We start from the raw sequence: 11,880 nt of genomic DNA, 5'->3' as shown, positions 1-11,880 counted from the left end.
GGTAGATGTCTAGCATCCAAGCTCCTGAGACTGAGATACACACCCAGAGAACCTGACATCCGTTTAGTCCAGGCCTCAGCCCTGCGGGACTCCCAGACAGACAAGGCCCTGGGGAAGCCACCTCAGGACGGGGTGGGAGGCAGTGGATGTCAGGGGGTTCTGATGGGACATGCTGCTGTGGAGGTCTTGAGCCCTGGCCCAGAGGCTGGGACACCCAGGGCCCTCTGGACAATGCTACAGCCATGATGGCCACTGGGCCTTCTCCTTTTGGAGGGCATCCTTTTAGCCTCATGTGGTCTTTGATGGCTGCTAACGCTGTGAATGGTGGGGTGGCAGATGATGAGATGGTTAGATAGCATCACTGACTCAATGGACATGAATTTGAGCAAACTCCAGGAGATAGTGGAGGACAGAGGAGCCTGGCCTGCTGCAGTACACGGGGTTGCAAAGAGATGAACATGACTGAACAACAGCAACAATGCTATGAAAGACGCAGCCAGCTGTAGGAATTCCTAATGGGTAGGAGCCATTCTGCCTCTCTAGGCAGAAATAGGGCTTCCCAGGTGGCACCAGTGGTAAAAAAGAAACCCACTTGCCAATGCAGGTAGACTTAAGAGATGTGTGTTCAATTCCTGGATCAGGAAGATCCCCTGGAGGAGGGCGTGGCAACCCACTCCAGTATTCTTTCCTGAAGAATCCCATGGACAGAGGAGCCTGGCAGGCTATATAGTCCATGGGGTTGCACAGAGTCAGACATGACCGAGTGACTTAGCATGCATGCTCACAAGGCAGAGATAAGGTCCTTCCCCATCCTTTTCTGGGCTCTGAGCACCTCCAGAGGGCCCACAGTGGGTTTCAGGCTGCTCAAGAGTCTGAGTGAAGTGGTAGTCGTGTGTGCAAGTCGTGTGTGTTCCAGTAAGGGGGGTAGGGCTCGACAAAGATCATCTCATGTTAAGTGCTGTCTGTGACCCCATGGTAGGCTGTTCCCAGTGATGCCCTCTGCCCCTCACTGCTCATCTGATGTGACCGCAGCCCCGATCTTGAAGGCACCAGCCAGGCTCATGCATCTGAGCCTGAGTAGCTAACTATCAGGGATACACCAGAATCCTTTCACGGGGACCCTGTGTCTCTTCGCTGCCTGCAACCTCCCTGAGCCTGGGGCTGTGTTTACGTGTGGAGTTCCTGGGAAGACAGCCTGGGGACCAGGGGCTAACTCCCAGTATCCAAGGCCAAACAGTGACTCATGGGAAGGAGGCGGCGGTGGGGGCAGAGAGAGTCTAAGGGTAGAACGTCTCGCCTCCAGTTGTCATTAAGCAGAGATAATCCCACTCAAATCCCACTGACATTCTTGAGTGCTGGCCGTGTGCCAGCCCCATGCGAAATCTTCACCGTCATGTCTCACAGCGGGCACAGGATCGTGGCAAGGGTGGTACAGAGGGTCTGTGTCTCTTCCCTTCACACAGCTCACAGCCTTCCTGGGGCCTGGGGCTTTGTGCTTAACCCTTCCCAGTGCTTCTCACAGTGTGGTTCTGGGGCCAGGGTTCCTCTGGGTCAAATCTGAGGATTTCTGGATCTAGCCCAGACTAAGGAAATCAGACCCTGGGAAGAGGCCCAGGAGCCAGCATTTCCGCCTGTGAGATCCATGTTGCTAAACTCCTGAGCGAGTTCCTTCAGCTAAGGAGCTGGCTGGAGGAGGGGGGCTGAGCCCGGGAGGTGCTCCCTGCTGGGTTTACCAGTGCGCAGTTTGAAGGAGCAGGAGGAGACCCCGGGATCCACGGCTCTTCTCACTCTACAGTTTTCTCCCTCCTGTGGACACCCTGTGGTAGGCTGAGAGGAGCAGGCAGAACATCTGAATGGCAGAGAGCTAGTTGGGGTATCTGGGGTGGGAGAATATGCTTATGGGGGTGTGGGCTGGTGCGCAGGGGTAGGGGGACCAGGAAGGCAAGCGGGAGTGGGGAGGTCCAATACCAGGCTAGACTTCGGTGTTCTTATTCAGAAGGGAGTGTTGGCCCCTACAGGAGGTTTTCAAGGAGTGGAATGCCATTGTGGGGGGGTTCAGGAAGATGGCTGGGTGGTGGGAGGCCACACTAGAGGGACAGTGGAGGTTCTTACAGCAGTCCTCGGGGAGGAGGCACAGCCAAGACCTGGACTTAGGGGCTGGAGGACCCAAAGGCAGAGGGGGTGAAGGGGGAGGGGGTGGAGACTGCTGTCCAGGGACTGAGATAGACAGAAGGGGAGGAATCCCATGTGAAGCCTAGGAGCCTGGGATAAGACCCTTTGAGGCTTGTTAATTTGGAGGGGCTGGTGGGATGTCCTTGGGGGTAAGTTTGAAAGGCAGGGCAGAAGAAGGTGGGATCTGGAGGGACACCGTAAGAAGGGTTATGCGAAGAGTCAGCATCCTGGAACATGGGGACAGAGATGTGAGACCCTGATCACTCCAGTGGCATCTCTCTGAGGCTCAGTTTGCTCATCTATAAAATGGGTTGCTGTGAGGGTTCCGGTGTTCCTGGAAGCGTCCCCCATCAAACACTTGGAAACACAATCGCTATGGTTTGTGGCGTCCGGGGGGGCCCCCAGATAAGTGTGTCAGGGTTCAGCCGTTGAGGGGGGCTAAGCTGGGCTGAGGGGACACCACTGCCCCCTGTTGGCTGTCTGGGCCAGAGCGCCCCTGGCCCCCGACGGGCGGGGCGACCTGCGGGCTGCTAGCGGGTTGGCCGCCTCCAGACTGCCAGTCGGCCCGCTCTGGCGCCGCGTCCGTCCGTCGATCAGTGCGAGGACGCCCGGCCCGCGCTCGGCGAGTGGGCTCCCGGCCCCTGGGATCCCGCGGGGCGCAGGCGGCATGGTAGGTGCGCGGCGGGGAGGGCGCGCCCGCAGGGTCGCCCCAGAGCGGTAGGGATCGCAGGCCCAGTTGAGACGCGTTCCCCGCCACCCCGCTCTCCGGAGGACTCGCAGCCTCCTTGGGTATATCTGTCTTTTCGCCGGCCTTGCGCGCCGCGAGGCATGGGAGGCTCTGGTGCGGCGACCTTTCCCCGAGTTCGCGGGAGCCTCTCTCGAACCCGGGTCGGCGCCTGCGCGTTCTCAGCTCATCGCTGCGGTTCCGGCTTAGCTCTCGCAGCAACCCGGGTTGGGAGGGCTGGGGAGGCAGGGGCGGGAGGAACTTTTGAGGGGATAAAGATGCCCCTCCATCCCCAAATGCGGGGATTCGGTGTCAGAGAGGCAGGAAGGCTGGGGGAGGCTTCTGGGTGGAGGCTTTGGTGAGAAGATACTCGGGGTGAAGAATACTTGGGATCTAGGGGAGAGAAGGACCTGAAAAAGAAAGTTGAACGGTGGGTACACAGGTACGTGGGTAAGGGAAGCCCCGAACCCGCATCTGAGGAGAGGAAATGGAGCTGGAGCGAGGATCCAGGGAGAGGATCCAGGAACCAAGCCGGAAAATCGGCGGTTGCTCAGAAGGGAGGGGAGGTGGTGGTGGCCGGTTTGAGGAACAGGCTCAGGTGGGCAGCTCCCAGTCTTTGGCAACAAGCCACAGGACCAGAGGAATCCCGTTCAGCTCCTGCCCCATGTCCCTTCGACTGTCCTTCATTTGCTGGGTGAGAAGTAAGGATCATGTCACTAATGCATTGGAGTTGAGCACCTGAAATTTATCAGGCATGTTCCTGAGAACTTAATTCTCTCATTTACTCTTCCCAGAAACTAGCTAGGAGGTAGGCTGTATCTCCTTACCCATTTTACAGATGAGGAGACTGAGGCACAGTGAGGGCCTGTCACAGAAGAGGATGGTGGACCTGGCACTTGATCCTCGGCCAGTCTGTTTACCTTCATAGCCAGGGTCCTTAGCTACTCTATCTGCGTGCTATGTCACTTCAGTCGTGTCCCACTCTGTGAGACCATATGGATTGTAGCCTGCCAGGTTCCTCTGTCCAAGGGATTTCCCAGGCAAGAATACTGGACTGGGTTGACATTTTCTCCTCCAGGGAACCTTCCCAACCCAGGGATCAAACCTGAGTCTCATGTCTCCTGCAGTGGCAGGAGGGTTCTTTACCACTAGCGCCATGTGGGAAGCCCCACTCTCTCTGGTGGGCTGGCAAAGAGATGGGGAGCCAGAGGGAGGAGAGTGAACCTCAGAACTGGCAGCATCAAAGGTATCAAATACTTGGACTTCAAACGGTTCAGGAAATAGAAAACAGAAGTAAGCACTAACTTTTGGATCAGCATTATAGTTTTGGGCCCTTTCACTCCCTTGCTTGATGCCCAGTGACCCAGTCCTCCCAGCAAGGTCATGTAATCAGGCCCTTTTGTGTGTCAGGCAGACGGTGTGCTAATACCTTTCATGGATTAAATTTCTGGATCCTTATAATAAGGGGACAGCCACAGAGAGGTTACCATGCAAATGGTCCCACAGTTCAAAATTGGTGAGGCTAGATTTGAATCCAAGCAGGTGTTTCCAGAACCCTTCCTTGCTCATCAGGACCAACTGATACTGTGCACTGTGCCCGTTTTACAGGTGCCCAAACTGAGTGTGTCTCCCAAAATCCAAGGCTTGGAAGGGTAGAGACTGAAAGGGACTGCTGATGGCATAGCGCGTGCTTGAGAGTTTCCATCACTAACCAAAGGTTTCAGTGAAATTAAAAATTGAAGTTCTGGGGCTTCCCTGGTCGTCTAGTGGTTAAGAATCCGCTTGCCAATGCAAGGGACCCAGGTTTGACCCCTGGGCTGGGAGGTTCTCACATGCTACAGAGCAACTAAGCCCATGCACCACAACTACTGAGCCTACCAGACACAATTACTGAAGCCCACTCGCCTAGAGCCTGTGCTCGGCAGCAAGAGTAGCCATTGCAATGAGAAGCCTGAGCACCGCAACAAAGAGTGGCCCCCACTCCCTGAAACTAAGAGAAAGCCCATTGCACAGCAGTGAAGACCCAGCATGGCCAAAAGAAAATAAATAAATAAATCTTTAAAAAATTGAAGTCCCACTTTAAAAAAAATCATTTTTAAGATGTATATTTTGGGGGGAATTCTTTAAAAATTTTTATTTATTTGGCTGCATTGGGTCTTAGTTGCAGCACTCAGGATTTTTGTTGCTGTGTACAGAATCTAGTCCCCTGAGCAGGAATCGAACCTGGGCCCCCTGCATTGGGAGCACAGAGTGTCAGCCATTGGATCATCAGGGAAGTCCCTAAGATGTACATTTTTAAGATGAAATTGTGATGGGTCTTACAATGGATGGCAGAGTTTTCCTTTCTCAGTGGCACAAAAAATAATGGCCCTCTTGGTGTCAACGGCACCTTTAGCTGGAATTAGGATAGAGCCGGGTTCCCTGAGTGACTTTCTGGGTGTCTCTCTCTTCCATTTCACAGGTTCCTCTCTGTTTCAACTGCTCCATCCTCCCTGGAGACAGGTCCCTGGGTGCAAGGAGCCCGGTGTCCTGCAATGGCAGCAGGGCTCTGGGGCCCTTTGACCCCCAGGACTTGAACCTGACCGATGAAGAGCTCAGGCTCAAGTACCTGGGGCCCCAGCAGACGGAGCTGTTCGTGCCCATCTGTGTCACCTACCTGCTGATCTTCGCGGTGGGTGCGGTGGGCAACGCGCTGACCTGCACGGTCATCCTGCGCCACAGGGCCATGCGCACGCCCACCAACTACTACCTCTTCAGCCTGGCCGTGTCGGACCTGCTGGTGCTGCTCGTGGGCCTGCCCTTGGAGCTCTACGAGATGCAGAATAACTACCCGTTCTTGCTGGGCGCCGGCGGCTGCTACTTCCGCACGCTGCTCTTTGAGACCGTCTGCCTGGCCTCGGTGCTCAACGTCACCGCCCTGAGCGTCGAGCGCTACGTGGCTGTGGTGCACCCGCTGCGGGCCAGGTCGGTGGTGACGCACGCCCACGTGCGCCGCGTACTCGCAGCCATCTGGGGCCTAGCCGTGCTCTGCTCTCTGCCCAACACCAGCCTGCACGGCATCCGGCAGCTAGATGTGCCCTGCCGGGGCCTGGTGCCCGGCTCGGCCGTGTGCACCCTGGTGCACCCGAAAGCCATCTACAACCTGGTGGTGCAGGTCACTGCGGTGCTCTTCTTCTGCCTGCCCATGGCCACCATCAGCGTGCTCTACCTGCTCATTGGCCTGCGGCTGCGGAGTGAGAAACAGCTGATCCCCAGGCAGGAGGCCAAGGGCAGGGCCAGGACAAGCGACAGCCGCAGGCTCCGGGGGCTGCAGGATCGGGGTCGGACACAGGTGACCAAGATGCTGTGTAAGTGTTGCTGCTGGGAAGGGGGACTGAGCCAGGTGCTAGGCATGGAGCTGGGGGTTTCCGGGGCCTGGGGAAGGGGTTGAATGTCTGGGTTTACCATGGGGGATTAGCGTGAGGGGGAGTAACCCCACCCCCACCCCCGTGTGTGCACACTCTTTTAGATTAACTCGTGAGAAATTGACACGAAGGATAAATGTGAATGGTTCATAGCAGGATCGGCTGCATAATCTGTGGAGCCCAATGCAAAATGAAAATTCAGGGTCCCCTGTTAAAAAAAATGATGAAGAACCTTAAGACAGCAAGAGCAGAGCTGCTGTCTTGACCGTTTCAAGGTCAGGGCTTGGTGCAAACGCACAGGTATCACCATGAAGCCGGCTCATGGGACCAAAGGCAGACAGGGCAGAAGCTGGGCGCCAGGATGAGCTGTTCATGGGCTCTGGACCCCCCAGGTCTCTTATCTTTGCTCCCAAATATATCTTGGTTCTGTCCTTCCCTGAGCAGCCTGGGGGCATGACCTCAGACACAGAGTTCCCCTTTCCTGCGGAACTAACTGTCCTCTTTCCTTAGTGGCAGTTGAAAATCCCAGGGAAGGATTCTCATTGGTGGGCTTAGGTCATGGCCTGCCACGGGGCCAGAGTGGCAGGATGCTGGGTGAGCAGCCCTCATAGATCCACATGGTGGGATCAGGGGGAGCAAAATTCCCAAAAGAAGGGGATGGGGGTGCTGGAAAGGCAAGGTGATGAATTTCCTGCATGCCATGTCTGTGGCTCATTGGGGACCACACAAGTGACCATGATCTAAAAGAGGTCGTGGGACTTCCCTGTGGTCCAGTGCTTAGGACTCTGCACTCCCAATGCTGGGAGCGCAAGTTTGACCCCTGGTCTGGGAACTAAGATCCTGCATGCCACACAGTACAGCCAAAAAAAAAAAAAAAATAGTGAGAGAAAAAAAGAGGTCATTAGAGGCATGTTTGTGAGGGTCTATGTGATCAGGACAGTGGGGGCTGGGGCTGGCTAGGGCACACTCAGCTGGCTTGAGACTCTGGATCTTACTGTGGCCCTATGCATGCTAAGTCGCTTCAGTCGTGTCCAACTCTGTGTGACCCTATGGACTGTCGCCTGTCAGGCTCCTCTGTCCATGGGATTCTCCAGGCAAGAGTACTGGAGTGGGTTGCCATGCCCTCCTCCAGGACCTGACAGCTTCTGCACACTCCTATAACACAGGACTCCTAAACAAATAGTTAATACCATCCCCCTAAGTTGTGGGTGTCAATTGATCTAACAGTTGTGTAATAATCTGATGGCCCTAGGCCTAGCACTTTCTCATAAACAGTGGTCCTGGGGAAAACAGGCAAACTGATGCTAACCCAGTCGTTGATTCTCTCCCCACCCTGCCCTATTCCACAGGGTCTGAATCAGGTAGGTGGGGTGGGCCAGGACAGGATGGGGCTGGTGAGACCTTGGTCAAAGTGAAGGGATTTTATCCAGCAAACTGGGGACTGCCCTGCTTCCACAGAGGGACTCACTCCTCTCACCCCCAAGAACAGTGTCCCAGATCCCACGGTCACTTGTGCCACCTCCTAAGGTGGGCCTGACCTGGAGCTCTGTGCTCACCCCTGCACTAGAGACCACCTGCCCCCGCTGCCTCCTACTTCCCTGCCCACTGGGGCCGAGTCTCTGCCTCTGGGGTGGCTCTTGCCCTGGGAAAGTGGGGTGTTTCCTTAAGGCCGCCTTGCTTGCTGGCCTGGGGCTCTGGCTTTCTTCTCTCTCCCGTCTTCACTTTCTGAGGACCTACTACGCACCAGGCCATGTGCTGGGGATGTTGTAAGCCATGTTCTGACTGAAATCCCAGATTATGAGGAAGGCCACAGAGGGCCGTAAGAGGGGGAGACACTGCGGGGGAAGGATCGTGAGCTGGAGAAGCAAACACGGGGAACAAGGGACAGAAATCAAGGCAGATCTGATGGCAGAGACCCAAGGAAGGGCAGGGTTAAGAGCAGGGCTGGAGGGACGCTCCGGAGAAAGAGTGAAGGCTTGGCTGCCTGTCCTGCCTTTTTTCTGGGGGTGGGATGGGACCTTTCAAAGAAACGGGAGTTCGTGAAGGAAGGATACTGAGCTGAGCCCAGGAGAGCTGGGGGCTGGGGCTTTGAAGGCTTCTAGGGCCAAGGCAGGCAAGTGGGTGTGTGGGTGTGTGTGTGTGTGTGTATGGGGGCCAGTGTTCATCTCCCTTCCCCTCCAGTGAGTGTGTGTGTGTGTGTGTGTGTGTATGGGGGCCGGTGTTCATCGTGTGTGTGTGTCTGTGTGTATGTATGGGGGCCAGTGTTCGTCGTGTGTGTGTGTGTGGGGCTGGTGTTCATCGTGTGTGCGTGTGGGGGGCGCTGGTGTTCATCGTGTGTGTGTGTGTGTGTGTGTGTATGGGGGCCAGTGTTCATCTCCCTTCCCCTCCAGTGAGTGTGTGTGTGTGTGTGTGTGTGTATGGGGGCCGGTGTTCATCTCCCTTCCCCTCCAGTGAGTGTGTGTGTGTATGTGTGTGTGTGTGTGTGTGTGTATGGGGGCCGGTGTTCATCTCCCTTCCCCTCCAGTGAGTGTGTGTGTGTATGTGTGTGTGTGTGTGTGTGTGTATGGGGGCCGGTGTTCATCTCCCTTCCCCTCCAGTGAGTGTGTGTGTGTATGTGTGTGTGTGTGTGTGTGTGTGTATGGGGGCCGGTGTTCATCTCCCTTCCCCTCCAGTGAGTGTGTGTGTGTATGTGTGTGTGTGTGTGTGTATGGGGGCCGGTGTTCATCGTGTGTGTGTGTGTGTGTGTGTGTGTGTGTATGGGGGCCGGTGTTCATCATGTGTGTGTGTGTGTGTGTATGTATGGGGGCCAGTGTTCGTCGTGTGTGTGTGGGGGGCTGGTGTTCATCGTGTGTGTGTGGGGGGGGCCGGTGTTCATCGTGTGTGTGTGTGTGTGTGTGTGTGTGTGTGTGTGTGTATGGGGGCCAGTGTTCTTCGTGTGTGTGTGGGGGGAGCTGGTGTTCATTGCGTGTGTGTGTGTGTATGGGGGCCGGTGTTCATCTCCCTTTCCCTCCATGACCTCCCCGTCTACTGTCCTCTGACCACAGGCCCCATTCTCCTGCTTCTCCCTGCTTATGCATCAGCAGGCATGGCTCCCGAGTGTCACCAGAGGGGTCCTTAGCCACACTGTGTCACACACTCAGTTCCAGTTCCACGGCGAGAGAACCAGACCAGGCCAGGCTTGGCTTGGGTGTCCACGGCTGGTCCAGGGCACAGCCCACTGGTCAGGCAGCGGCAGTGGCGTGAGAGCAGCCTCTCCTAAAGGGGCACGGCCAGGGCAGACAGACTTCCAGAAGCTTCCAGCTGGACTGTGGGCGTGGGTGGCCTGTGGGAGAGGCACGGAGGTGAGAACAGGCACCCTCTCTGCCCGCAGTTGTACTGGTCGTGGTGTTCGGGATCTGCTGGGCCCCGTTCCACATCGACCGCCTCATGTGGAGTTTTGTGTCCCGCTGGACCGAGGGCCTGCTCCTGGCCTTCCAGTACGTGCACGTCATCTCCGGAGTCTTCTTCTACCTTAGTTCGGCCGCCAACCCCGTGCTCTACAGCCTCATGTCCACCCGCTTCCGGGACGCCTTCCGGGAGGCCCTGTGCCCGGGGACCCAGTGCCGTGGCCACAGAGCCCACCACAGCTCCTACAGCCTCAGCAGGGTGACCGTGGGCAGCATCCTGGGTGACACGGGCTCCCCGGGCAGCCAGGCCCAGCCTCTGGCCGAGAACAGTAGCCCAGGGGGCCAGCAAGGGATGCACCCCTCCTGAGAGGAGCCTCATGCCGCTTCACCCCAAGGGGCCAGAAGGTCACACCCAGCTTTGGGGGGCCACACCTGCCTCTTCTGCAGGCTATCCTCTGTCCCCCTACCCCACTTCAACCTAGTAACTCTGACTAGCACCTGACTACTGCCCCCACCCATGTATTGGAAGGATTATAAGGTTGCTGTCTGCTCTCCAGGCCCCTAGGCCTCCTGGTACAGCCCTGCCCTGGTAGGAACATCATGTCTGGTTAACTGGGCACGGCAAGACTTCATCTGGGGGTTCCCCCACCCACCCCCAGTTTCTGAAGTGTTTCCGGGGCGGCCCTTCCTTTCCATTTCTTGCTGAGCTTCCGGTTCTGGTCCACTCTGCCCCCTCTAGCTCTTGGTGCACCTGGGAACCTGCGACCTTCCTCTGACCCAACCGCTCCCTGGCCCCCAGTTGACTTACTCTGCTCTGGGATTTCCACCTGGTGGAGCCGCTAGGTGGCAGGTGTGCCTGGGATCCAGGGGACCTGCTTCCAATCTCAGCTGCGCTGCCACCTCCTGTGCAACGCCCCCTCCCTGCTGTCCCCCGCCCCCGCCCGGCATCAAGCAAATTGCCTCTCCTTACATGCCTGGGTCCCTTATTTGCAAAACAAGAGGCCCTGACACTCGGGAGCGTCGAACTTTGGCACTTCAGCTGGTTTTCTGTGTGGGTGCAGAAGTCACTGCTGGTAACAGATACCCTCAGATTAACAAGGCGGAAATTACCCTTCACATCCTCACTACCTTCAACCCTTACTCCTGCCTTGACCCCTACAAGCTCCCCACCCCACCTCCTCCAGAGCCACGCAAAGAACATTCTTTGTCCTAGAGAAAGTGAGACTTGGCACCGACTGAGGAACCACGTGTGTGAGCAGAGGCCCCTGCCTGCCTCCATTCTCACCTCCTCAACATGCTGGCCTGGGGGCCTGAGACGAGTGGAGCGTTGGGCCTGACTGGCCAGAGAATCTCTGGGGACAAGAGACATGGGCCACCCAAGGACAAAGGGTGCCCCGTGAGGACTGCTTGGGGCTCAGTGAAGTGAGAAGAGGGTGCATGTGTGCTCAGTCGTTTCTGACTCTGAGACCCCACAGACTGTAGCCCACCAGGCTCTTCTGTTCATGGGATTCTCCAGGCAAGAATACTGGAGTGGGTTGCCACGCCCTCCTCCAGGGGATCTTTCTGACCCAGGGATCGAACCGGTGTCTCCTGCATCTCCTGCACTGCAGGCAAATTCTTTCCTGCCGAGCCACTAGGAAAGCCCTGAGGTGAGAAGAGAGATGGAGTAAGTCCGGAAATTAAGCTCCATCCTGAATCCCCGTGGATAGCTGGGTGCTCAGCCAGGACTCAGTTCATGGCCAGAACTTGTCCTGCTACAGCGCCCTGCCCGTTCTCCTCCTGAGGGGGAACTGCAGCAGAAGGAACCCTGGTCTCCCTGGTGAGGGGCTGTAGGGCCCCTGGGTGCTACGGGGCTCTCCCTACAGACTCTCCCCAGCTCAGGCCCCTGGCCCCCTGACTGCAAAGTGGAGGAGATTGTACAAAATGTTCTGGGGTTTTTGAAATTCAATTTTAAAAACAATACTCATTTTAGAAAATTGGAAATTACAAATGAGTGAAAACAAAAGCAATTTAAAGTAATTGCTAGGGGATGGGGGGAGGGGAAAATAGTTGTTTAATGGGTACAGGGTTTCAGTTTGAAAGTTCTGGAGATTGATTGCAAACCAATGTGAATATACTTGAATAATATTGAATTATACACTTAAATGGTTAAGATGGTAAATTGTATATGTATTTTACTACAGTTTTTTTTTTT

General features: G+C 56.2%; 1 protein-coding gene across 1 annotated transcript; it reads left to right on the top strand.

Annotated features, from left to right (window-relative positions):
- The first annotated feature begins 1,910 nt into the window (after positions 1–1,910).
- Positions 1,911–11,880, top strand: NMUR1 (neuromedin U receptor 1). Its single transcript, XM_006041865.4, has 3 exons — positions 1,911–2,842; positions 5,358–6,243; positions 9,671–11,880. The coding sequence occupies exons 1-3, from the start codon at positions 2,840–2,842 to the stop codon at positions 10,051–10,053; spliced, it is 1,272 nt and encodes a 423-aa protein (XP_006041927.1). The 5' UTR covers positions 1,911–2,839; the 3' UTR covers positions 10,054–11,880.

The sequence above is a fragment of the Bubalus bubalis genome, chromosome 2 (genome assembly GCF_019923935.1).
Source record: "Bubalus bubalis isolate 160015118507 breed Murrah chromosome 2, NDDB_SH_1, whole genome shotgun sequence".
Lineage (NCBI taxonomy): Eukaryota > Metazoa > Chordata > Mammalia > Artiodactyla > Bovidae > Bubalus > Bubalus bubalis.
This window is presented reverse-complemented; position numbering and strand designations above follow the sequence as displayed.